Source organism: Lupinus angustifolius, chromosome LG12, assembly GCF_001865875.1.
Source record: "Lupinus angustifolius cultivar Tanjil chromosome LG12, LupAngTanjil_v1.0, whole genome shotgun sequence".
Classification (NCBI taxonomy): domain Eukaryota; kingdom Viridiplantae; phylum Streptophyta; class Magnoliopsida; order Fabales; family Fabaceae; genus Lupinus; species Lupinus angustifolius.
This window is the reverse complement of record NC_032020.1, coordinates 10169947-10197673: the sequence shown is the minus strand read 5'-3', so window position 1 is coordinate 10197673 and position 27727 is coordinate 10169947. Positions and strand designations below refer to the sequence as shown.

General features: G+C 33.1%; 2 protein-coding genes across 10 annotated transcripts in view; one reads left to right on the top strand and one right to left on the bottom strand.

The window, feature by feature from the left end:
- Positions 1-23436, bottom strand: part of LOC109362415 (SOSS complex subunit B homolog) — a 64286-nt gene extending 40850 nt beyond the window's left edge. Inside the window, exons 1-8 of one of the 6 annotated variants that reach the window (XM_019608190.1) lie at positions 23274-23428; positions 20793-21042; positions 19587-19710; positions 18350-18675; positions 16465-18247; positions 14968-15221; positions 14102-14199; positions 13565-13977 (exon numbers count right to left, since the gene is read on the bottom strand). In XM_019608190.1, coding sequence (XP_019463735.1) covers positions 14128-14199; positions 14968-15221; positions 16465-18247; positions 18350-18675; positions 19587-19710; positions 20793-21042; positions 23274-23329 — 2865 coding nt within the window. In that variant the 5' untranslated portion in view covers positions 23330-23428 and the 3' untranslated portion in view covers positions 13565-13977; positions 14102-14127. Of the gene's footprint in view, positions 1-13564; positions 13978-14096; positions 14200-14967; positions 15222-16464; positions 18248-18349; positions 18676-19586; positions 19711-20792; positions 21043-23273 lie in introns of those variants that run through there. The other 5 variants (XM_019608193.1, XM_019608189.1, XM_019608192.1 and 2 more) reach the window with 5 other exon arrangements.
- On the top strand, positions 9595-13204 carry LOC109362416 (auxilin-related protein 1-like). Of its 4 annotated transcripts, XR_002109404.1 has the most exons (8): positions 9595-10180; positions 11116-11624; positions 11741-11799; positions 12014-12103; positions 12211-12387; positions 12739-12806; positions 12837-12977; positions 13023-13204. XR_002109404.1 is itself a non-coding variant. In XM_019608198.1 (7 exons), exons 1-6 carry the CDS (start codon positions 9720-9722, stop codon positions 12802-12804), a joined length of 1362 nt encoding a protein of 453 aa, XP_019463743.1. In that variant the 5' UTR covers positions 9595-9719; the 3' UTR covers positions 12805-12806; positions 12837-13016. The 4 variants fall into 4 exon arrangements, 3 of the variants coding, with proteins under 3 accessions (XP_019463743.1, XP_019463744.1, XP_019463742.1); XM_019608198.1 differs by lacking the exon at positions 13023-13204 and having other exon boundaries at positions 12837-13016; XM_019608199.1 differs by lacking the exon at positions 13023-13204 and having other exon boundaries at positions 11128-11624; positions 12739-13016.

Below are 27727 nucleotides of genomic sequence, written 5' to 3'. Positions count from 1 at the left end.
CCCATGATATTTGGTAATAACCTGGGTGGTTCATCATGCCAATGTAAGTGAAGCCCAAAGTTCACACCGACAAGGCGGATGTCCCTTCTAATCTAATGCTCGGGTATAGAGCATATACTTATACTAATATGATAATGTGTTGTAAAGGATAACAATAAAATAAAAAATAAAATAAACTAAAAATAAAAATAAAAATCCATGCATTTAATTTTTATGGGCCTCACTCTCTTAAAAAAAATCTCCAACAGAGTCGCTAGCTGTCGCGCCCCAATTTTCGGCTCCACAACCTTATTAGAGTCGCCACTGCATTTTTTCAGTAAAAAATGTAGAAAAATCTTTGGCCCAATTGCATTGGACATTGGACTTTGATATCTAGGTTCGGGAGTCGATTAGACACTAGGGAAGGTATTAGTATCATAGTTGCTCATTTGAATGGTACCCTATTGTATTGCATAGATTATTAATTGTGTTATTATTATATTTTTACCAACAAAAAAATTTATTTTATTATTATGTCTGACAAGAGTGATATTGGTCCTACGTATCCCTTTTTGGGAATCAAGTGAACGTAGTTCTTTGGGTAGAAAAAAGTTTGTTGGTTGGCTTAATTTTATTTCTTAAAAAAAAGGTAACGTTTAAATTATATTTTTTTTAAAATATGAGCGAAGAATAACTCTTACGGCCGATATCGCATCTCATATTAAAAATTGGTTAAGAAGTTCTAATTTTTGTTTTTCTATTTAAAACATTTTTTAAAATGAGCGAAGCATAGCCCTTACGTCCGATATTGCATCTCATATTAAAAGTTGGTTAATAAATTTTAATTTTTGTTTTTTTCATTTATTTTTAAAAATGTTATTTCTTGGATGTAGATATATACTTAATCTTATTAATTATAAGGAGGTGAAATATAACCCCTACATCCAACACTGCAACATATTCTAAAATTAGAATTAACATATTTCGCATAGTTTTGTATTAAAATATTTTTATTTTTATGTAATTATATAAAAAAAAATGGGATTTTGAAATAAACTAACACACTATCCAATTTCGCATTTTATTTATTTTAAGGTAACTGTATTAAAATTATTGTTATAGTAATTATTAATGACAGAACATAAATACATAAAAACAAATTTTAAGTGGTGAAATTGTGGATCTCTATTGACTCCAAGACTAAAGTTGGTGTGAACTCGGATTTCAACAAATTATGCTGGCCTAATGTCTGATACATTGAAACTAGATTCCCAATCAAGTTTGCAATCAAAACTGTTTGAGCGAGAGAGAAAACAAAGAAGTTTTAGGAGTGTTGGAGATTATGTATTTTTATAGTTTTTGTTGGTGTCCTTTCTTATGTGTTGTGTTGAAGATTTTTGGATTATCTAGATGATATGAGTACTTTTGGATGTTGAGGGTTTGAATGGATTTTGTTGAATTATTTTTTGGGTTATTGTGTAGAAGAGATTTTTAGGTTGTTGTGGATGATATGTATTTGTTGTTTATGAGAGATTTTTTTGGATTGTGAATCTTTAGGAAATAAAAATGGTATGAACATTTTTGGATTTTTCTGAAGTGTGTATCATCTCCCTCTTTTCTTTGATGAATAATGAACTCTATTTATAGAATATGATTTACACATGTGCTTAATGAGGAGAATATTAATGAGGAGAATATATCCCTTTAATTAATTATAGGATGTTAATGGAAATAAAACTGATTTGTTTAATTCAAATTTGATTTTCGTGATTATGATATAATCAAATTTTCATCTAATCCTTATTCAAAAATCTCAATTTTCATTATTATGACACTTAATAACTAAAATTCGAAATTTAATAATAGTTATTACTCAATATTCAAATTTTAATAATTTTATTCATTTTGGGATATTTAAAAAATGTTATTTTTGATAGAAAATGGCCAAACAATTTTCTCTTAAAAAGTATAAAATTATTTTAACCACATATGTATAGGAATAATAAATTTTTGGGCTCTAAACTACTTAAAAGTGGCATAAAAACATGATTTGGGTTCAATTTTCATATAACCCATATAAAAGTATTATTTTTTTAGGGTCGTAAAATTTATTTACTCTTACATGCAAATTAATGAATTTTGTCATAGTACACATTTTTCAAGGAACTGATTCTAGCTAATAAGTGACCATTAAGTCACTTAAAAATCATTTTTGAATTTCCTTTAAACGAAAAACGAAAAATGATTAAATATAAGTCATCATGAAGTTATTGATTATCCATTAAATACTCTTTTCAAAATTCCCTTTTTGTTTTTTGGAGACAATTTTGTGAGGGAATCCATTTAAACCCCTTTTTGAAATTCAAATTGAGATTTTATGTGTTGGGTCATTAAGCCAAAAAACATTTTTTATTTGTTTATAATTTTTTGAAAAAAATGTATTTTGGGCCGGACAAAATTGGATATTCATAGTTACCCCTCTTTACTTGTTTCTTATTGGACATTACGCAAACTGAAGTTTGGGATGTTGTCCTGATAAGTAACTAGTAAAGAAATGGATGTTGATTTTGTTGAGGCTCAAAATACGTTTTTTTTTGTGAGATAAAAAGCGAGGTACGAAAGATTTTGTTCGAGGTCGTCAAGCATGGGGCCCTCAAATTTTAAACATCAGGCATAGAGCCTAGAAATATTGACTTCACGGTCGTCAAGCACGGGGTCCTCGAAGGCACAATTTGAGATCGTCAAGCACGTGACCCTCAAATTTTAAAAGGTTAGGCACAGAGCCAGTAAAGATTGACTTCGAGGTTGTCAAGCACGCGGTCCTCGAAGACACAATTTGAGGTCGTCAAGCAAGAGGCCCTCAAATTTTAAAAGGTTAGGCATAGAGCCTAGAAGATTGACTTCGAGTCGTCAAGCACGGGGTCCTTGAAGGTACAATTTGAGGTCGTCAAGCACGGGGCCCTCAAATTTTAGAAGTTCATGCACGGAGCCTGGAAAGATTGACTTCGAGGTCGTCAAGCACGAGGTCCTCGAAGGAACTATTTGAGATCGTCAGGCACGGGGCCCTCAAATTTGAAAAGGTCAGGCACGGAGCCTGGAAAAGTTGACTTCGAGATCGTCAAGCACAGGGTCCTCGAAGGCACAATTTGAGGTCGTCAAGAACGGAGCCCTAAAATTTTAAAAGGTCAGGCACAGAGCCTGCAAATATTGACTTCGAGGTCGTCAAGCACGAGGCCCTCGAAGACAAAATCTGAATCGGTTTGGATGAATGGTATAATGGTGTGATTGTTCGGGATGTATGATGCATGAAGTGTATGTTGATGTTTGTACTATACTGATTAATATATGAATTTGACTATGCATTAATTGACATGAGTAGGTGTAATGATGCTTATGATGCATGAAAGGTGGTTGATGTTTAACATAAGAAAATTAGGGGTTTAGGGGTGTCCTTGTTGTGTATGCATGAATTTTATGTTGATGTTTTTATTATTAAAGTGAGTATGTATGTCATGTATATGCATTGTTTGTATGTAATGTATATGCTTTGTTTGTATGTCATGTATATGCTTTGTTTCATGTTATTAATGAGAATATGCATTGACTTGAATATTGATGTGATTTAATGTATGTTTGTCATGTATATGCATTGTTTGATGCTATTATTTTTGATGTATATGCATTGTTTGATGATATTATGTCATGTATATGCATTGTTTGATTAATGTGAATATGCAATGTTTGATGCTATTATGAGAGTATTTGCTTTATGTCATGTATGATATAAATATTATATGTTTTTTTAATGTAATGTAATGTAATGAGAGGTAAGACATATGCACAAATGTTCTAATGATTTATTTTTATATTTTTCGGATGAAACTCATAGACTTTTGCAGAGTCGACTGAAGCGACCCTTGATGCATGATGTTATTTGGTACCATAACTTTTCACCCATCAAAATTTGCCCTAGTTTAGCTGAAGATGTCTTTCTCTTAAGGTGATCCATAAAATTACCTTAGTATAATCTTGAGGATAATGGGTAAACCCCTAGTGTAGGTTGGCTGAGGAATTCTTGCCAAAGTGTTGATATTTTTGTAACAACAAAAATTGCTCCAATATGCCTATTTTGACCTATTGTCTTCATTCAGGTGGTTATTGTTCATAAACTGCCACAATTTGAGTGATCGATGATGTGTAGTAGTAAGACTTCACCCTGAAGGTGTTTATTTAAATTTCCCTAATTTTTGCCCTGAATACCTTTTGTAGGCATCCGTCGGGAACTCTCTTATGATATTATGATCCCAAGTCACCTTTGGAGGTTTCTGACTTAGAATCGTTCTCATTTTCCTAGGTTGTCCACATAGATTTTCAACCTAGCACCCTCTTTTTTTTGCTTTTTTTTGTTCTTTTTTTGTTTTGTTTTTCTTTTGTGAACACCCTCAATTGTGCGTGTGGACTTAGACTAGAAAGCGTTAGACTATGAAACATCTCAAAATCTGCCTCAGATTGAGAGGCTCCCACTTTTCCTTTTCATACTCCATATTTCACGAATAAATCTTTAAAAAGAAATACTATAACAATGATCATACCAACTTTGGCAAGTGTTTGGGCTATGAGTGGTGATATGGTGGTGATAATGATATGATTTAATTTGTGTTTTAGGCTGTGAGTGGTGATGAGGTGCAGATAATATCGAGAAAATGATTTTAACTCTATGCATTAAAGATGAGATATTTTTATCATAATTTATGAGTTTTGTGATGTCAGTGATTTTTGTGTTATGATGTGCATAATAAGCAAATAAGTCCTCAACAAGGTCTTCTCAGGCTTGTATCGTGGCTTGGCTAAGTGTTTTCAATAAAAAGGATATAAGGCTAAAAAATATGTGTTTCCCATACCCACTTTTAACCTTTATTCTTTATCCTTTTTTCAACATTTTTCTAACATGACATTCAATAATTAAAGGAATTTTCCACGTCGTAATAAGGATGACCTAAGATGTAGGCAACAATTTTCTATGAAATGTTCCTTTTGTGATCACTGATATCGCACTTTTTCCATAACTTTTGTGTGAGATATTAATTACAGATTCTCAGCTGGTTTTTTCTCTACACAATTTTTCACTTTTTTGCAATTTAAGTTAAGAACATTCATTATATTATTTTATCGCTCAGTCACATGAGCGATGTTAAAGAATGCATTATCTTCTTTAATAATCGAATGTCAAAGAAAATGATTGAAAAGGTACCCTCCCCGGGTTATTGACATATTGAGGGTTATTAAAAAATCATCTCCTTTCATGATGTCTAGGCTCAAATGGGGTGACTAGGGATATATTCTTAGTGTTTGGGAGTTAACAAAAAATGCCTTGTGTCATCGAACATATCTGACTAAAAATTCCCATCATTTTGTGTTTTATATTTACATCATCCTCCATTTTATTTTTGAATCAAATATCTCATATTAATGCATGGATTAATTTTATCTGGGTTTATTTTGTGGTGTTTTTTTCGGTTGATATGATTAGGTTAATATGGTTGGTAGGGTGATGTATGAGATGGTGGAATTTGCATGATCAATGCATTAGTACATACTTGTTAAAAATATGCATTTGAGAGTAAACCATTTGTCATGAAAAAGGAAACACGGGTAAGTGTCGATGGGCTTGGCCTTGAATGGGTCCTCAAATGAAAATTTAACGGACCTCCAATTTTAGTTGGGGTAGGATAAATGCATCATCTCTCTATCTTCTTGAATTTCTTCATGTTCGACTCTAATCACTTTCATCTGAGTGCAACAATAATATTCTTAAAACCAACTCTTCAATTGATGAGTGCCCTTATCAATATGGACATGAAATGCATGTAGAGAAATAATTTGTATTGATGCGGAATGTGCATGAGGTGAACATTTTTTTATCATGTTACATAGATTGATATGCAACATATAACTCGAAATGATGCATGAAATGCAAGGAACGTGTATGACTATGCATATGTTGAGATGTATGAATAGTGTGAGGATGCAAATATTTTTATAATGTATAACGTGTATGAATGCATGTAATTTTTTAATATCGGATGCATGAAACCACTATAAAAAGCAATTTATGATGTGTCTGACTTTGAATGCATGTATGAAATGTTTTTTTATATGAGAAGGTTTGTGATAATGGATACATTGAAATGGTAAGATATGAAATGTTACAGTAATGCATGAAGTATAATGTTTGAATAATTTTTTTTACTAATAAATGAATAGATGAGTGTGTATGAATTATGTATTTTTTTTTAAAAGTCTATGAATGAATGCATAATTGAATGAATGAAATAATTTCTCTTTTTGAATGCATGAATGAATGCATAAGCCAATCAATGAGAATTTTTATTTTTGAATGAAATGAATGAATGCAAAAGTCAATTAATGAATATTTTTATTTTTGAATGCAATGAATGAATGCATAACCCAATCAATGAAGATTTTATTCTTTAACGTAATGAATAAATGCATGAATCAATTAATGAAGATTTTTTTATTTTTGAATACACAAATGAATGAATGTTCGGATAATATATTTTTGGATGCATGTACGTATATATGCATGTATGCATTCAATATCATAAATATGGTATACTTAATAGATTTTGTGGGTTATCTAAGACCCTAACCCTAGGGTGGGGATATAAGGTCTTTATACGAAACATCTTATATGGTTTGTTTATAAGGTGTCCAGATCGCATCCAATCACAAAGAGAGGAAACCCAAATACCGTATGGATTACAAGTGAGGCATGTAGTACACACTAGTAAGGCCCATGATATTTGGTAACAATCTGGGTGGTTCATCATGTCAATGTAAGTAAAGCCCAAAGTCCTCACCAACAAGGTGGATGTCCTTTCTAATCTAATGCTCGGGTATAGAGCATATACTTATGCTAATATGATAATATGTTGTAAAAGATAACAATAAAATAAAATAAAAATAAAATTTCATGCATTTAATGTTTAGGGGCTTGACTCTCTAAAAAAAAGTCCCAAACAGAGTCGTCAGCTGTCGCGCCTCGATTTTCGGCTGCACGACCTTACAAGTGAGCCCCAACACCGCAACATACCATAAGATTAGGATTAACAAATTTCACATAGTCTTGTATTAAACAATTTTTATTTTTATGTAATTATAAGAAAAATGAAATTTTGAAATAAATTAACAAATAAACTAATCGCATACTTTATTTATTTTTATGGTGAATGCATTAAAATTATTATTATGATAATTATTAATGGAATGACGTAGACAGATAAAAAAATTTAAGGGGTGAAATTGTGTACCTGTATTGACTCTAAGGGTCGGTGCCAACTTGGATTTCAACAAATTATGTTGGCATAATGTCTGTTATGTTGAAACCAGATTTGAAAACAGGTTTGCAATCAAAATTGTTTGAGTGAGAGAGAAAACAAAGAAGCTTTGGAAGTGTTGGAGATTATGTATTTTTATGGTTTTTTGTTGGTGTCCTCTTTTGTGCGTTGTGTGGAAGATTTTTGGATTATCGTGGATGATATGGGTACTTTTGGATGTTGAACGTTTGAATGGATCTTTGTTGAATGATTTTTTTGTTATTGTGTATAGAAGATTTTGATGTTGTTGTGAATGAGAGATTTTGAGGTTGTTGTGCATGATATGGATTCGTTGTGTATAAGAGATTTTTTAGATTGTGGATCTCTTAGGGTTTTGTTGGATGATTATGTGTGAAAAAATAATGTCTAGAGAAGGAAGAAAACGATTGAAAAATGAAATTTTTGATTGAGATGATTGTTGAGGATTCTTAGAATATATGATGAATTGTTTTGGTTATTATGAATGATGAGAGTAGATGATGAATTCCCCTTTTTTTTCTATGTGACCAATCTCTTATTTATAGCCTTTGAATTAATACATGTGTTAAAATGGAGAGGATCTCCAAATTAATTGAGTAGAGAGAGTTAAGGAAAAAATAAAGTCATGTTTAATTCACCATTAAAAATCTGATAATGACACAATTTTTGAATATTCAAATTTACTTTTACCACACTTAAGAATATCATTTTTATTAGAAAGTAGCCAAAAATATTAATTTTATTTTCATTTGTTATTTTTTGAAAACGTCTTTTGGGCTGGATAAAATTGGATGTTCACAGCTACTAAATATATTCTTCACCTAAAAATAAGGAATTAATCTATTTCGGAATGAGTTACTACCTCTCAACATACTACTTACATGAATTGAACTAGATACTTAGTTGAAATCTATTCACCCCTATATAAGTAATGATTATGACATCTAAAGGGACAAAGGGTGATGCTGATCTCAAATCAATTTGAAAGCATGCATTGTCCCCTTTTAAGTTGTCAACTATCCTTTCCCTCACATGCCTTTAATTAACTTTTTTCCCTTCTTCTTCAGCCATGCAGATAATATCATAGCTCTTACCTTTCCATCCAAATTTCCAAATTAAAAGCAATAATTAGTGGCTTATCTATAAATGAATAAAAGAGCAATAATTACTTTCAACAATCTTAGGATACTCATATACACTGCTTGATTAAATTAAGTTTGGCGGAATAAAAAGGAGGAACATCACGGTTAATAGATGATTGATTTTTTAAAGAATGACATCAAGATTCATTCCATGTCATATGTATATGATTTATTTTTTTGCTAATAGAAACATTCGATAATTTATATATCTTCAGAGATTAGTCTTGAGACACTTTTAATTGAAAAGGGATCGTATACCCCAAAATCATGGCTTGACAAACTCTGGAGGATGAAGACAACCAAAAGGGTAACACAAAATCCAATGCCCCACCTAGGCTGGTCCTAAGATTTCATAGGCAGCATGAGAGAAGAATTGGAGTCCCTAATTTACAAAAAAGAAGTAACTATGTAAATTTTGTATGTCTAAGTTTAAATAAAATTGAGGGTAAAAAATGAATACTGATTGTTTATGAAAAAAAATTAATTACATAATATTTTTATAATAAGTTTAGAAAAAATTTCATGAGGACGTAAGATATATTTTCTTTTCATGGTTGATTATTGTTACTTGTTGATGACTTAAATTTAAAAGATATTTTGGATTAATTTCTCAGAGAACCTTAAACAATTTTATATTTTGCTCTATGCAAATCTTTACTTTAATTATATATTAAGATTAGTATAACCAAGAGAGCATTGAAAAATTCATGCATATAATATTAATAATTGATAACACAATTAATAGAAAAAATGAATAATAAAGCTTCTTCCCTGAGAATGAATTTTTTATAAAAACTACTGAATTAAGATTCCTTCTATAATTTAGCATCCCATTAATTATGGCTCTATGTCACAGGCCCTGACCCCATCCAAAAGAAAATGAGAAGCATGGTGAAAAAGATAACACAGCTTTCATGATGATGCGTGTGGGAATTTATTCAATCATATGCATAGGTTATACATTAGTGTAATATTTATATTGTGAGAGTGTAAATATTTAATTAAATATTAGATTGTGGACTAAAAATATATAAAATTCTTATATTGTATGTATATTTTTTCCTCATACATTATGGAAAAGAAAGCTCTCTCAACTCTCTATTTATAAGCATGAGCTCCATTAGTCTATATTAAACCAATAAAAAAACCACGTTAAAGCTCCCTTTGTGTTCCATTTCCCGGTAAATATTCCGGCAACAGCACCGGTGATCATCGCCGGAAAATGGATGAGTCATGGAGGATTGGCGCAGGGTTGATGCGAGGTCTCTCTCGTCGTCAATCTGTGGAGGACCAATCATCTTCACGGATGTGTCAGTCCATTTTCTCCGGTAACTCCGTGGATGCCAATGACTTCGCCGACGTCTTTGGAGGCCCACCCAAAACCCTCCTTGCCCACAAATTCCACAGCTCAGGCACATTCTACGACGATATTTTCCGGTCTCCAGAGTTCATGTCTCCGGCGCCGAAGAGTGACCGGAATTTGCCCGTGTTCAGGATTCCGGCGAAGAATGAGGGGTTTTACAGTGACATTTTCGGGTCGGATGATGACCGGAAATCCAGAGAGCGGTCAGGGTCGCAGTCGAAGGCGAATTCATCGTCGGTGCTGAGTTCCGAGGAGCTTAGCCCTAGCCAGCAATTGGCCGGTGATGACGTGGCACTGTCAGATTTTGCTTCAAATCTAAGGTAAGGGTGACAGTTAAGAAACTCAGTGAAAAGCCTAACTGTTTTTGGTCTTTGCTTCAACTGTGTTTTTGAAGTGACATCTATGCCCTTTGTGATTAGTTATTGCATATGCATGTATTAAACAACTGGTTACTGGTTAGGATTCGATGAACTGTTAATTTCTTAGTTAATCATCAAAGCTGATTTTAGTTTTATTTTTTGTGATTTTTTATTTAAAATAAAATAAACGAACTAAGTTATGACTTATTACTTCCAAATTTTGAAAAAACTAAATTATAATATGTGACTTTATTCTAACCTAGGGTGGTAGTGATAAATTCAATGTTTTTAATTGGAATTGAAGGCTTAGATGCTAGTCATGCTACCATTCATAAGAGTATATGAGAAATTCTAGTTAGACACTATCTATAATTTTATGCCTTAGGGAATTGGTGTGTAAAAATAAGTGACCTGGATATTGATGTTTGAGTGTTAAATCTATACATTAATAGTGTAAAGATATATATACAATCAGTGCATTATCTACCGTTGATTTGAATTATTTTTTTCTTCAAAAAGTCGTGATAATTGAAAATGAATGATGATGCATGACAGCGTAAAAAACTCTTACACTGTCAGTGTATATATCTTTTTATTATGTGTTCACCATAAGGAACTGACATATTATTTAATGTATTAATTGAAATACTTACAATAAGCATTGTTTATTCAAGGGTCTAAAATCAATCTAGAAAAAGATTTAGAGGGTAGCTATTAGATATTGCATAGCTTGATAAACTTGGAGATTATAGGGCAAATGACATGAAAGTCTCCTTTCTCTCTTTTAATCTTTCACTATATAAGTTTCCACAATAAAGGGTATATCGTTTCTTTTTCCTAATTCTATTGAAGTTTAAATTGATTTTTGAAACTATAGGAAATCTAAGTGTTCTTAGTGATTGCTATAGGCCAATAAATGTACCATGGAGATGGAACTCATCCACTATGATGCCAGAGGAACATGCAGATAAACAAAGGGTGCCACTTTTTCAATGCAATACAAACTCATTTGACAACTTTAGAAGCTCCAATTCAGGATTCTCAAAAAGAGTCTCATCTCCAGAAACCATTAGTCTCGAATCGAATTCATATCGAAGCATCGAAGTATTCACTGATGAATGGGAGCCCAGTTCCCCATTTTCTGTGGTTTCCTCACTTTGTCAAGAACCTGAGGCAAAATCTTTAGTTCATGATCATGTGCTTCCTGAACAAACTATAGAACATGATGATGAAGTTATGAACTCATATGTCATAGATATCAGTTCCAACCTCATAAAGGAAGATTGTGACACATCATCATCAGCCATTGATGAAGCAATTGCATGGGCCAAAGAGAAGTTTCAATCAAGAGGCTTTGATGAAGGATCAAGCATGAGAAATGATGGCAATGAGCATGAAATAGAAGGTGTTTGTCTTAACAAATAAATACTATCGACAAAGTTAGACATATTTGAGTTCTGAAACAGAGAAAAGTAGAAACTTGATATTTGTACCTGATTATCATCATTTTTTTTTATGCAGGAAGTCTTGATGCAAGTGAATACCATGATGATGGAATTGGAATAGTTCAACCTCAAAAGGTAATATATTGATTATATTCGGTAAGTTTAAACTAGCATCTGCATGGCAAAGTACTCAACAATATTTTTCTTATGTAAATAAATGGGTTGAATTATGATCATTGGTTGTAAAATCAGTAAAAGAAAATGGCATTAATATAATCACAACAAATCTTTGTTTCCATTTGTTTTTCAAGAGAGAAGATTTATATTGATAGTTCTGTTGTTTCTACAGACAGAAAGAGAGAAGTTGGACAGAGATATAAGATTATGGTCATCTGGCAAGGAAACTAACATCAGGCTACTGCTTTCGACAATGCATAATGTAAGACTTTCTTTGTAGTTGATTTCTTAAACCTTGTGTAGTTTTAGACCAGTTTTGATGTATGGAGTAACAAGAGAAATGACCTTGTTGTATGTTTTCATTATCAGGTTCTATGGCCTGAGAGTGGCTGGTATGCTATTCCTGTTATGAGTCTAACAGAAAGCTCACAGGTTAAGAAGGCTTATCAGAAAGCAAGGTTATTCCTGCATCCATACAAGCTTCAGCATAGAGGAGTAACATTACTACAGAATTATGCAGCAGAAAAAGCTTTCTCCATTCTCCAGGTATGTGAATGTGTTTTCAGTATATTTTAACATATTACTAGTTACTGTGTTGTGCAACTTAATGACAGTTATAATAGTTGAACACAAGGATTATTTATTAGTAGATTTGTATCTCATAAATATATAAGAACCAATACGATATTGGAGTGATTCTCCATGTTGCAGTTAACTATCATTATTCCATTAAAGTAATATAATAACTAATGATAGATTTCATGACAAGATTTTTAATAGTGAGTCAAAGCAATGAATTGTGAAATAGATTTTTGCCGTTTAAGTTTCTTTGAGGATATAAGGACTGGACTGAGAATCAATGCTAAAACAAAGTTCACATTTTTTATGTTGGAACAGGATGCATGGGCTGCATTCATTTTTGAAGATGTTTCCTTTCAACCAGAGGATGAATCTAATTCCTGATAGTTCAGTTTTCTCTTAAAAGTCGTTGACAAACACAAAACAAGACATTTGAAATGAATAATTGACTGATGGATCTACTGTTTTACTTGTGCTTGTATTATATAAGTTGCTTGATGTTTATGTAGATGTTATTTCTGAGGTACTAGTTAGGAGGAAGTTATTTGGCCGGGTTTAGCTTGTATTTGTAATTTTTTTGTATTATTAAGTATATCCAAAGAAGCTTTGATCTGTATATGATGACATGGAGGCAAAAACTAGTAGTTTTTACTATTTTAATGGAATCCGTAACCTTATTTCATTCCCATCTCATTAACTACAGCCAATCACATTTTGAGATGTTAATAAGCCATCACACACCCAGATGAATAGGATCCTTTATACCCTCTTTACTAGGTGTCTGTCATTGCCAGAATGATAGAATTCGTTTTACATTTTTGGGTCAATTTTATATCACTTCAAGAGTTCAATAGTCTATTGTACAATCATTTTTCATAGGGAAAAGGCACAGGATTCTTGAAATGTTAGAAGCATCAATTCATTTTTGTGTATAATATGCATTTAAAATTAACAATTCTCATACTAATACATATTAATTTGATTTCCTAAGCAGAGTTTCATACATTCAACTGTAAAACTAACAATTCTCATAAAATATCATCGAATACAAGAAACAAATGAGTCATTGAACAACTACATTTTAGTGTATAATATGCTTTTAAAATAAATGTCAACTATTAAAAAATGATGTGCATGATCATCATAATAAACAAATAAAATGATAAAAGTCGATTTTGTAAGTCATTCAACAGTGAAAATGTATCTATTTCGAGTATAATAAAACTCCTAGAATAGTTTTTGCACCGACTAATAAACATAAGAAAAGGGACAAAAGCCTAAACGCAACTCTATCATAAAGGAAAGGATATAGTCCAGTATTTAAAGTTTAATGTTCTAGCAACAGGTGTTTGAAGCAACTAGAAGGTTGACCCAAATAAAGAAAAGAAGCAACTAGAAGTTGTTTGATAAAAACTTCTTCCACATCATTAATGACCTCCACACAGATTAATGCAAGAGATCTGAACAACTGGTTTCCCTTATATCATTTTATGCAGTTTGCAAAGAGAAGCAACAAGTTTGCACTGAGCTAAAGATACTGGGTGTAGTTTATTTATCCTGCAGAAAATTAGGATAACAAAAATAGTTGAGAAAACAGAGTGAAGAAACAGTTTTGCAGTCTAAATAGTATATGATAAAAACACTTCAGTTGATCAAAACTTCAAGCTATGGCGTTACCCACTTATAAGCAAATACTCAAACCAAATCTCAGAGTTGCCCACGACTTTTGTTAACAGAGTGGTTGCGAAGGAGCTTTTTACCAGATGCTTGATCATTCTGCTGGAAAAGATTCACGTAATAAGCCATTACATTAGAACATACAGAGTATTCAATGTATGGGTTATTAACTGCAGAACCATAAAATAAAGAGATAAAACTTGAATAGCAGTGCAGACATCACAGTAGTTTCTGTACCAAACAATTTTGGAAATACTAGCAACTTTTACCATATTTTAGCACGGAGGGAAAAAAGTGACAATAAATTGTGCAGCTCCAATTTGGAATTTTAAATCAAAGGGCCAAACTGCCCCACAATGGTTCACATTGAAGAACTGGAGAGGCACCTAGCATACTATTCCAAATAACCACTTGTTGTATAAAAAAAAAGTAATAATATCATATGCAATAATCACAGCATTTGTTTTATGCTATCTAGAATTTTGCTTTCAAGCTTTAACAGGCTTCAAATGAAAAATATCTTCCCGATGCATGAAGACTGGAGAAAAAACAAGAGGATTTAATCACCATGATTTGTGGTTAAAAGTATCTCAGTCACTGAAGGATCTAATTAAGGGTGCAGGTTCATATTCATAAAACAAAATGGATTTATTCAATGCACATACATGAAATGATTATGGGTCTGAAGTCTGCTCACATCATGTCAATGGAAAAGAGTTTGTTCAAGACAATCAAACTTCAAATTTCATATTTAACACAATGATACGAAACTCATACCAGTTTGCTCATAAGTCCTGATTTAATGTTCATATTCATAAAACAAAATTACAATTGTAACAGTTAAAATAGAACAAAATTAATGAGACAAACCTTGTACATAGATGCAGCAGACTCAGACTGTACTGTTGGAATTGCATTGTGACCCAGTGATCGTAAAGCATCCAATGCATCTAAAGTAAGTTGCCACCCACAAAGTGCAATCGCATCACTGCTAGTGCTTGGAACAGAACTGGCACATCCAGCAGCAGCAACGTTGCCATTCACCCAAGGGCAGTATTGGTTGTGATAGACAATAGGATCAAATTCTACGGCCTCTTCATAATTAATCTCTCCTTTTGGAGGCCCTGGATAATTGAACAATGTCAGGGGCATTGCTTCAGAAATATCTAACAATTAGTTAATAAAGTGCAACATGACCTTGGAATGAATTAGAAAATCCATTTTCAACATGACATTTGATGAAAACTGCTAGGACAGCAGTAGCCATAATAATAGACCTTAAACGAACAGAACTTGTGGGAGGACTACCAGAAGACCAACCACCAAGAAAGCTAAACAGTCTCCAGAAATTATCTAAGAGGGGATCCTTAACCGGTATGGAGAGGGATTGGGCTCTTTTTCTTTGTTTTGTTTATTTATCTCTTTATGATTATGGAGGATCCTTGATCCTCCAAATTCCTGGTAAGCGTCTTAATGAATTTCTTATACACAACTATAAATATAAATTTAAAGCAGGGACTTCTCCAATGAAAAAATGGACCACATGGGAGACAGTCCAACTAAGAGGTAAGATAAAAGACGGCCCAGTGCACGAGGCTTTCACTTAGTGGGGTCTGGGGAGGGTAGATATACATAATCTTACCCCGCAAGTAAAGAGGTTGTTTCCAGGATTTGAACTCATGAGTCATGACCTAGATCACAAGGCAAGCAACCTCACTGTTGCGCCAAAGCTCACAAGAGGTAGAGGATGACCAAAGAAAAAAGGGTGGTCCAACAGTGAGCCTTACCATCACAAGCGAAGAGGTTATTTCAAGGATTTAAACCCATGACTTTCAAGCGACTAAGCAAGCAACCTTACCGTTGTCAGAGGATGACCAAAGAAAAGATTAGAAAAAACCATTAAATACTATATGTAAATGGATTTTGTGTTTCATAGAGTACAATGGCATAATTGGGTCTATGTAGCTGATCCTATTGGATAGGACTTGGTTGGTGTTATTCCTACAGCTTGACACTCAAACCATTGCATACACCTAAGTTTCAATATTTTATCAATTAACATCCAAATTTGTTAAAATTATTATTAGTCGTTTAAGTTTCTTAACATTATTATTAGGTTTTTCTCTGTTTCCTAGCAAAGTTGGGTTCCTAGCTGGTAAGTCCTGGGTCCACTAGAACAGTACCTAGCCTTTTCGTCCATCGATAAAATATCTGAGCTGTTTCTAGAAATCCAATAATTTTCCTCATGTATATAGGTTATTTCTTCATTTCTTCTTTGTGATTCATCTTTACACTCAGACTACCTTAAGCATTAACAGGCAAGATAACAAGTAGAAAGCCTCAAGAAATTTAAGAGACAGAGTTTACCTATCCCATTTGCACCGGCAAAATCTGATTCAGGAATAACACAATTGTTAGTGAACGACGATTTGCCATCCTTCTTCATCTCTTCCTTAGTTTTTTCACAACCAGAATAAATATTAGCATTGTAGGAGCGAGATGGGTGACTATTGTTAGCAGGCGGAAGATTGCAGTTTTGACTAATCTTTTCACCACTTTCAACAGATTCTGCCTTCATAGAACAACCAATCTTGGACCCACTGTCTGCCCTTCCTGCAGAGTGATACATCATCTCTTGGCTATCCCCAATAGGATCGTTCCTGTTCATATCTTCAGGGACAATTTCATCCATTAGACCTGGATCTGGAACAGATTCACCAGTCTGCCCCTGATTCTCAGCATCTTCTACCCTGTGTTCCATTTCACCAACAACACTATCAGCTCTGTGTACAGATATGTCTGCCCCATGGATTTCAGCTTCATGACTAGCACACATTCCAACACTTCCTCCACTAATGCCAAAACTGATTCCATCTCGAGCCTGAGCAGTCACAGTTTCTGCATTGAAAAGCTCTTCCCCATAGTTTGTACTGCTCACACCCACTTCACCACGAACAACTTCAGTATTTGTTCGGAAACAAGTACTTTGCTGAGCTTGATTGCTGTTATTATGTTCTGATGTCTCATTCATGTCCACATTGCCATAGGTGCAAGAGGAGGGGAAATGAACATCATCAAGGTCTCCTGGGTAGTTTTCAACACTTTCCATAGAATCATCATTTACACTATGACATAATGTATCCATTGCAATGACAGATGATGCACGGGTTGAGTCCCTAGCTGACTGGATTCCAACTAGGCGCTCACTACCTTGAAGGAATGGAGGAACTCGGTTGCCAGCGGCATAAGCATCAAATCCCATTGAATGACTAGGACCAGCACCAGATGATTCTCTCTGATTAGGTGAATAATATGTATCAAAAATATCAGAGTCACGAGCACGTTTTGAGGGACCAGCTGAGTATTGTCCACCATCTGTAATTTCATCACCGTCACGATCAATGACAGATCCTTCAACACTGTCAGCCTGCTGCTGCAACCTAAGAACTGGCCTATCATCTGAGCTTCCACCCTTTTCACGATTTCTCTTAAGAGAGCTTGGCCCTCTTGATTCAAATGAAGCTGCACGATCACCAGTCTCACTTTCTGCAGGCTGGCCAATCATTAAATCCCTTCCCATATCTTCATCTTGAGTATTTCCAGATGTTGCTGTTCTTCCCAAAGGAGTAAAAGGAAAGCCCCCAGACATAGTAAGATTCAGATCTAAATCTTCGTTTGCCAACAACTTCCCCTCATTTGTTGCAACTTCATCACGATCTTCGGTCTGATCTTTCTCTGTATCATCAGCTGCGACCCAGCCACTGATTCCACTAGCTGCACTAACTCCACGGGTCAATCCTATCTTTTTGCTGGTATCAGGAATATCTATGTTGTTAGGTTCAAAACGGGCAGGACGAGGAACAGTAGAAAAATCAGAAATTCTAACTGTAGCACCGCATAAGCTACAATCAAGCAAGGGCGACCTACAGTCAAGTCTAAACTCCTTAAGAGGTGCCTTTCCCTTTCTTGCATCCACTTTAGTAGAAGCAGAAAGTGCTTTTGGCCCAGGATCCAGAGCAAGTTGGAGTTGAGTCTTGCTTGGCCCAAAAGAATATCCGTTTCTTTCAGATTGAGCAGAGTGCTCTTCAAAATCTTGAACATTTAAAAGCCATCTAGGTTCCCACCCACATAGGCTTATAAGTGTCTGCGCCTGCCAAAAGTAAGATACATGCATAGAAAATAAGCTAATAAAATAGCAACTTAAGGATCAATTAGACAGGTCTGATAGAGATCAAAACTGTAAACATCTTACACGATAAAATAAGGAGTATGCCTCATCTTGAGAGCTCTCAAGCAAATCTACTTCTCCTGACATTAAATTCTGAGACTGTGACAGTAAGCGTTCAATCTGTGGGCCTCGAGAAACACTCATCAGCTCAATTGCAGAGGTTGCTACCACAGGAAGATAGTGAAATTGTAAAAGTCCATCACATCTATCTTTGTAGCCACCAATTAGTGCAGATTGGAGAGTAGGAGGGAACTGCACTAGGCTTTCTGGACAGCTGTTTCCTCTCCAAGGACAACTAACTTTATGCCCTGAATCCAGCTGCCTGGCAAAGGATTCGCTGGCATTTTGAGCTTCAGAAATTGGAATAAGAAAATAGGTTAAAAAAGAAACGATGAGTACAATCACGAGCAACAGTGAAGTCCCTTTAACATGGTTATCATATGAAGTTTGCTTGACAAAATTGTTCGAAATAAAATTCAAACCGTTCTGTTTTGAGATAAATAACAACCAACAACCAACCCACATTTATCAATAGGCTCTATCTCAATTTTCCAGAAATATAGCTCAACAAAGGTCTGTATATTTTATTCAATGAAAATTTATTAGCCTAACCAATGAGGGAAATACAACTGGGGTCTAGGGGGAGTACAACAAAACCCTCTAAAACTTGAAAAACTGTAAACCAACAAGGAACAAGGAAAAACCAAAGAATGTAACAATGAAGCCAGGTCTCTTTGCATATCAGAAATAGCAACTCCATTGAAACAGCCATGAGTTGAACAACAAAGAGAACTCAAAAGCATGATTGTATCCCATAAAAGTTCAAATGTATGACCAAATAATATGAATCACATTTCGTGGGAAACAAATTCTGACACATTTACCTATCCTTGTTTTATTGACAAATTGATCCTCATTCATATAGGCAACAGTGCTACTTCTAATGTTTTACTTGTGCACTAAAGCTAGAATTGAAATATACAAGTTAACAATAGACAGCATGTAAACTAATGAAAGTTAAGCCCTTGGTTTGACTGTACTGAAGTTCATTGTATAATATCATGTTGACTTCTTCAACTATAATATATTTATATACAGGATAGCTCAACCAAAGTAGGCCTCGAAAAATCCATGGTCCGCATGAAAGCAGCTTTCCTATGATTAGTTACTGTAAGTCTAACATGCCTCAGTTTAGAGAAAGAATAATTTGAAAGCAGGATGTAGGTAGTGGCTGCTAGTTTTCGAATTTGCAAACACCAACCTTCAGTCAATGTCCAAGATGATAATGATGTAAAATTCAGGCATGCACCACATGACTCGCATGCAATTTTGTCTGCTCCAGTATTCACCCAACCTTTCTGAGCACAAGCCAATGAACTGATGACCTGGAAGAAATTAAAGAGGACATGTGATCCCTTGACATTCGGTATGGGAAGTGTAACATATCATCTGCATTGCTCAACAGCTAAAGTTATGCAGCACAGATCTAGATAATGTCACTGGAACATTATATATGTGATATAATATAAGAACTAAGCAGGAAATTCACATGGCAGAACACATGACCAGATCCTGATACAGTGTCAAGCTTTCTATTACTGCAAGTGATATTCGTATCTTCTCCCTTTGTTAATTACTGACTACTGAGTACTGACCTGCTTATTTCTCATAAAGAATATAAATAGACCATGAACCCACTTGTAAAGAAAAAAGAAACTTGATGATTAAGAATTAAAACAATTTAAGGCCTGATAAAAAATTCACATAAGAAAATAAGCCTTGTCAAGAAAGTCATTGCAGATTAACAATAGCACAGAATTATTTCTTTTTTCCTTCAGGCTAACATAGTATTTTTCATTCTATGTGTAAAGTCTTTTAAAAGCCACAGAATTTCAGGACTCTATTTTGAAATAATAAGAAATGGCCAAAAATACATTTTAGAAATATAAAAAAGAGGTAACAGAAAAGGAACTCTGCTTTTATTCTGTAATATGTTGACTCGGTTCTTTCGTTACCCGCTTTCAAACAAAAAGCTTGGAGAGTCTACTTATTGATTTCAAGTTGTATTTATCACTTGCCAACAGAAAATAAGAGAGAAAAGCAAAAAAAAAATGAATTAAATAACTGGCAGGACTGAGAAAAAACTACAAGATTTAAATTGTTGGTAAACAAATGATAAGGGTTACAAAATAATGCTTTCATTTAGATAGTACAAAACTATAATTCCTACTACAAAATTTACATGCATAAACCCACAATAACACAGTGCAAGTCTTTACCAGTTAAAGACAAGCAGTATATGCATTGTTGACTTCAGACAGATAACTACTTGTGCTCTAGGCCTAGGAAATATCATTATGAAGACACTGGAAAATATCTCTGACTCTGTAACTTACTACTCAACAGGAAAAAAGCTGTTCATATGTCCTTGAGATAATATATTTATAGAAACAAGTCCAATGCAAACCTGAGGTTTCCCAAGCCAATTTAAAGGAATAAATGTAGCCAGACGCCTTAATAGATCTCCCCTTTCCCAGGGTCTGCATGAAGATCTTGATGAACCAAAAGCAGAGCCACCAGCACTAGTGCTCAAGGAATTCCGTGGTGGTTGTGAGCCAACACATGAGATGGAAGCTGCTTTAGAGCCTTGTCCATGGTTTGACCCATCTACACTGCCAAAATTCCTTGGAACTGCTGGGGAGGACGCCCCAGCAGAGCTGATAAATGTATGAATAATCAGTCATTTGTGTAAGTGAATGAAATAAATAACATTTAGGGAAGATAATTGAACGTTCAATATTAATAACATAATTTTTCATCACATGCATAAGTTCAAAGCTGTAGAAAGTTAAGACACATTCTTAGAGTAGCAGAGAACATTTTAATTTCTGGTTATAAGAATAAGGGGACATAAAAAATTGTGCAAACTATCGAGAGTTAAGCTCATGAGTCATATTACAAAGGTATGGGAGAGAATAATTGAGCAGAGGTTGAGATAAGAGACTTATATTACTGAAATCAATTTGGTTTTATATCGGGGAGGTCCACCATGGCGGTTACATAGATTTGGAGACAAAGGGACTTACACATGACTTTCATTGATTTGGAGAAGGCGTATAATAAGGTGTCTAAAAAGGTTTTGTGGAAAGCTCTAGAGAAGTAAGGAGTTCAAATAGCCTACAATCGAGCAATCAAGTATATGTTTGATGAGGTCAAGACCGGTGTAAAAACACAAAATGGAGTCTTAAAATATTTCCTTGTTTCTATAAGATTACACCAATGGTCAACATTGAGCTCCTACATGTTTACATTGGACTTGAATATGCTTACTAGGCATGTCCAAGAACCAATGCCATAATATATGCCTTTTGAGGATTATATTGACCTAGTTAGAGACTCAAGAAAGGAATTAAGCGGAAAGCTAAAAATGTAGAGACAAGCTCTAGAAGCACAAGGTTTTCTTATAAGTCGAATTAAGATGAAGTATATAGTGTAAGTTTAGCAAGAGACAAACAAACCTTAGTGTAGTAGAGATAAAGCTTGGAGACCATACCACAAGTCACTAAATTTAACTATCTTGGGCCAATCATACAACACGAAGGGGAAACTGAAGGAAATGTAAACCATAGTATACAAGCAGGGTGAATAAAATGGTGGAATGCTTCAGGTGTCAAATGTAATAGAAAAGTGATACTCAAGCTTAAGAGAAAATTTTACAACACAGCTAAAAGACCCACAATGGCACAATGTTATATGCGACCAAATATTGGGTGGTAAAATGCCAAGAAGAGAATAAACTCAATGTAATAGAGATGAGAATGCTACATGGATGAATGGACACAGTAGACAAAATAAGATTAGGAATGAGTGCATTAAGGAGAAAATTGATGTAACACCTTTGTAGAAAAGATGGTAGAATCACACTTTAGGTGGTTTGGACTTTGAACATGTGTGGAGGAGACTGTTAAATACACGGGTAAGGAGAGTGGTTCACATGGAGGTTAGTACAATTTCTAGAGACAATGGAGGGTTAAAAAAAATCATAAGCAAAATGATCATAGAACATTATGGAGTCATTTGATTCATGTATTTGACCCACCTACTGAAACTAAATCTTGGTTGTTATTGTATTGATAGCTCAATTGGTCAAACAACGGGTGACAGAGTAGCAAAGCCTAAGGCTTCTAATACTTGACTGCAAATGGAGATTCTTTGTTAAGGTGCTAAAGCCTTGATCGATTTGTCCCTCACCCTAAAAGCCAATCAGGCCACACTAAAAGCTTAGCTCCCTTGGGGAAACACCACATCCCTAAAAATACTTGACTCAAACTACACGAAAGTTTGATACCATAAAGTTAGGTATTCAACAAATTTGTAAAATCACCTAAACCAACCTAAGCTTAGACACACGTTCATACTTAACTTAGGTTAAGGGAATATTATAGACAATCATAAAATTAATTAAATGAAACCTAAGGCCCCCATGCTTGTACTCCCATAAATGTTCTTATATACATAATATCTATCGATGAAGAAAAGTACCCGACAAAAGGGGCCAAAAATACTACGGTTTCAACTAGCAATATGAAAATTCAGGATCAAGAAAAATGCTTTTAAGCTCCATTACAATTACGTGAACCTCATCGAACAAGGTAAACCCATCAAGGCAATAACAGAGTAAGTAAGGTTAAGTAGGTAACGCATATACGATGAATTAGCTATCATAAACAGCATAACACATTTTTTGTTCTTTCTAAATTATGAAGTAGCCACAACGATATCAATTATGTTAGGTTTGAAAGACGAATTGAAGTGTAAATTGAGCTATTTTTCGAAACAGAGCAAATTAAAAAAATAGGTTGGAGAAACCGTGAAAGATTATACGAAAAACGAAACCCTAATTTAGAGAAGAAAATAGAATATGATGGATGAAGAGAGGGAGAGGTACCTAGCAGCAGGAGTGGGATCAATGGTGCCAACGGAGCTGATAACCTCTTCTCTCATTTTTACGAAGAAGAATCGAATCAATTCAAATGAAATTCGTGAGTGGAGTGAAGAATGGAGAAGAGTAACTACGATGAAAATGAATAAAGAATAAATATGTGTGACGAAATTAAGGGTACACTTTCACAAAAATAGAAAGTGTAATATTCGAATATTCCAATAAGTAACCGTTTTGCAGGCCTTCTAAAAAAACTAGTTAGCTGGACTTTTTTTTTGGTGGGTTATCTAGAAGTATTTTTTGGAGGTGTATGTGAAAATTAGATATTGTTTTTACTTTTGAGATGACAAAGTATAACCACAATCCATATTGGAAAACTAATTATAAGTAATGAGTAAATATTATTAAATTTTATTTAATCAATATTAGTGTATGTCAATCTTAGCTATTAAAATTGATGAATGATTGACATCATTATATCCGACTAACGAATGAACACGATAATTTGATTTAGATTCCTGCATATTAGATTTCGTATAATGATTTCAATCATCATATTAGATTATCAAAATTGATGCATGTTAAGCAAAATATATATTAAAGGAACTCAATATGAGTCTCCAAAAGTATAAAGACTTATTCCAAATCTTTACTCTTAAATTTAAGATTCAATTATAGTGAATGAGTTTTAGTGAAATTATATAAATTAGCTCTTACTTTTTTACACCTATACAAATATCCCATAATTTTTTATACTTTCATTACACTGATCACCCCTGCATGAGAAATAAGTGTAATTTTTTAAATAAAAAATGTGATAAATGCAATTAAGTTAAACAAAACATCGTATATTATGAGAAAAATACAAATAATATACAAATCAATGTATTTTTTTATTTTTTATTACAAAATGCATCAACAATTCTAAAGAGATATTCTTTAAATTGCTATATCGTAAAGAACTAAAAATAATAAAGAGGTATCGACTCATATATTATTTGGATCTGTCTCCACAATATACTATGTTTTGTTTAACTTAATTACATTTATCAAATTTTTTATTAAAAATTGCACTTATTTCTCATGCAGGGGTGGTCTGTGTAATGAAAGTATAAAAATTAGAGGTTTATATAGGTGTAAAAAATAAGAGATAATTTCACTAAAACTGAGGGGTGTCAATGTAGTTTACTTAACGACAGACAAATATTGCTTACATTAGTCACGTGACTCTAATCAAAATGTTTAACTCAACAATGTGGATCACGGTCTCAACCACCAACATCATAGGGAAAAAAGCCTTAATGATGCCAACATCATAGTCTACTACCAGGAAACAGGGCCACTCCACATTTATAGTCATAAAAGGCTGTATCACTTCATTGTTATTACTTATGATTGATTAAAAAATATATTTAAGTTAAATATTTAATAATTAAATATTTTTTTGACTAATTATAAGTTGTGATATATGCAGTAATACACTTTTTGGAACATAAAATGTACTTTTACCTCCATCATTGTGAGGAATGTTCTTGATTTTAGAAGCGTGTGTTGAATGGTGTTGATGGAAATGATAGGAAGAAGAAGACAAAATGGTCAAATTACTTTACCTTAGTGAGAAAAAAAGGGGACTGTAATTCATAATTTAGAAGGTTTAAAAAACTCCACCCCTTCTATTTTTATCGCGAGTTGTTTTATCATAATAACTTTCATATGAAGTTTAACACTATTTAACCTTGCTACTGTTACGCTAACCTATTTTGTGTTGGCATACATACACTTGCTATCATATGAAGTTTTCTATTCGATTTTTTGGTCAAAAATCAATGTTTTAAATAATGATGGCAGTTTTGAAAGATTTCCAATGTTTTAATATTGTAATGTATGTAGCATGAGCCTTTGCTTGCTAGCACTTGTTAGGAAGTGTAAATTTTCTACTAAAAATGACTTTTGGAAAGGCTTCATCAAGGAAAGTGGGGTTTCGTTCCTAAAATAGTGGGTGTAAAATGTTACCCAATCTAGTTTTATCCGCAACTCTCATTTGTAATATTTACATCCTAAATTTCATATTTGAGTTTTCACACTCTTTGCCTTGTTTTGACTAGAGCATCCAATGACATAGTTTCTTTGCTTTTGCCAAGAGGAAGGATAATATACTCAAAGTTTATCATATCAGTTCCTACACTAGTGAGCATATAGATCTATTAAAATGAACATAGTTAATAATATGGGATGAAACTCCAATAAAATACATATATTTTTGAGACATTGGAGAAAACCCTAATAGATATCATGAGTTTCAAAGACAATGAAAATTCTAATTTTAATAGGAAAGTTGTTATTTTTTGTAATAAATATAGGCATATTCTCCCAATTATTCTTAGAGGAAGTAGTTCTAACTTTATCAATACAACAATAGATGATATATATATATGCGCTTACAACATAGTTTGCACAACACAAATGAGTTAGAACTTGAACAATTTGCACATTTGATTTTAGATGTAGGTGGTAAAAATTTGTCTGAGTGAATTAATGATGGTTTTGCATCAATTTAAATACCTAAACAAATTCTAATGAGTAATTATGATGATTCAATACATGCTATTATTGTTAATAGTACATATCCTAATTTAGTCGATTAATACTTGAATGAAGACTTCCTAGCTTTTTCTAGTGTTCAGAGCATGCAAGCAGCCATATTAATACATGACAAATAAGGAAAAACAATTACAACAAAATATTATCTTTGAGGAGAGATTCCAATCAACTATATACCCAAAAAGAATTATATTTGTTATCTCCACTATGATTATTATTTATCTGCTTTTAAACATTTGTTAAAAGCAGTTGGCTTGTCAATGCACGAATAAGTTAGTAGTTCAATGAATAATAAGTGGTGAAGCTCAAACTTGATATATCAATTTTTAGGTGATAAAATCAGAATATATAAAGATAAAAAAAAATATGCATATTAACACTATAAGAATTTTTACATAATTAACATATATTATCATTTATATTTAATTATTTTTTACTTTTAAATATAAGTAAAATACATGAATGATAAGTTGTATGTCTATAAAATTTTACAACAACTTATATATGAATATTTTCTATTCACTGAGAATATAAAAATTTATATATAATTAATATATTATTCACTGTTCATTTGTATTACTTTTTTTAAGAATGAAATATAATTAAATATAAATGATATAATGATAATGTATAAAACGTTTACACTTCATACATTTTTTTTTTCTCTTCCTCATAGTTGACTATGTAAAAACAATTTGTAAACTTGACTAGAAATAAAATATAGAAAGATTGCATTTGAAAGAGATCTTATTAAGAGCCTGTACATCAAATATAAGTGCAGGAACTCCAAAAATATATACCCATTGAATAGGATACAATTAATGACCAAAACTATAAGAGAAAAGGGGGGAGGAGGCATGCAGTACAAGAACAAAAAAAGAACTAGCAACTTTACATGACTCATGGAAACAGCCACAAAGGTTGTTTCATTTGCTTGCTTCAGTTGTTCAACGTTGAGAGAGATCTGTGAACTTCTTTTAGGAAATACTTGCTATTTGGAGCTGCAATAATTGTAGCTGAGGCAGAAGCAGTTGATGAAACTGAAGCCGAAGCTAAAGCCGAGGATGATGATAATGATGGTGATGATGACTTGGATGAAATGATAGAATCATGTGAGTTTATTTCTTTCTCCTCTTCATTAATTGTGTCCAACATCTTAGATGTTCTTTGTCTCATCACACTAATATATTGTGGTGGTGCTACCTCCATGAAGAGCCTTGCAATACGAGAATTTGCCATTTTTGTTGTAAAAAATCTCAAGTGTCTATAAGGAAAAAGAAGAAGGTACAAGAAAAGAAAGAACAAGTGAATTATGCTGAAATTGGTATGATTGAGGATGTGTATGAAGCACAAGGCAAGGGTTCAATTTATAAGAAAGGAGTGTTGGGATTAATAATTATTAAGAGCGTTTAAATATGGAATGAAAATTATATGTCCCAAGATTTTGTGTTATATTGTGTATTAATCTAATTAGAAAATGTCAATTAATTAAGAAATTTTTTTATAAAATTGGAAAATATTTTTTTATTACTTATTGAAATATGATTGACTTGAAATATAGAGGTATGAATTTGTTGAGCATGTGGTCCTTATTCTACCATGTCATCCTAATAATTGAGGAAAAAATGAAGAATTTAATAATATTTTAAATTGTTTTATTCAAAATTAATTTAAATTTGAATAGGTAAAAGTTTATTTAAGTCACCTGTTGTCATATCTATTTAACATTTGGACTTTATGTCAGTATGTTGATAGCTTAACCTGCTTTCTTATGGTTTATAATGTATAATTTATATGCTATAAATATCAATATAATAATTTATGTTGTATATTATAATTTGGAGTTGGACATGTTTGAT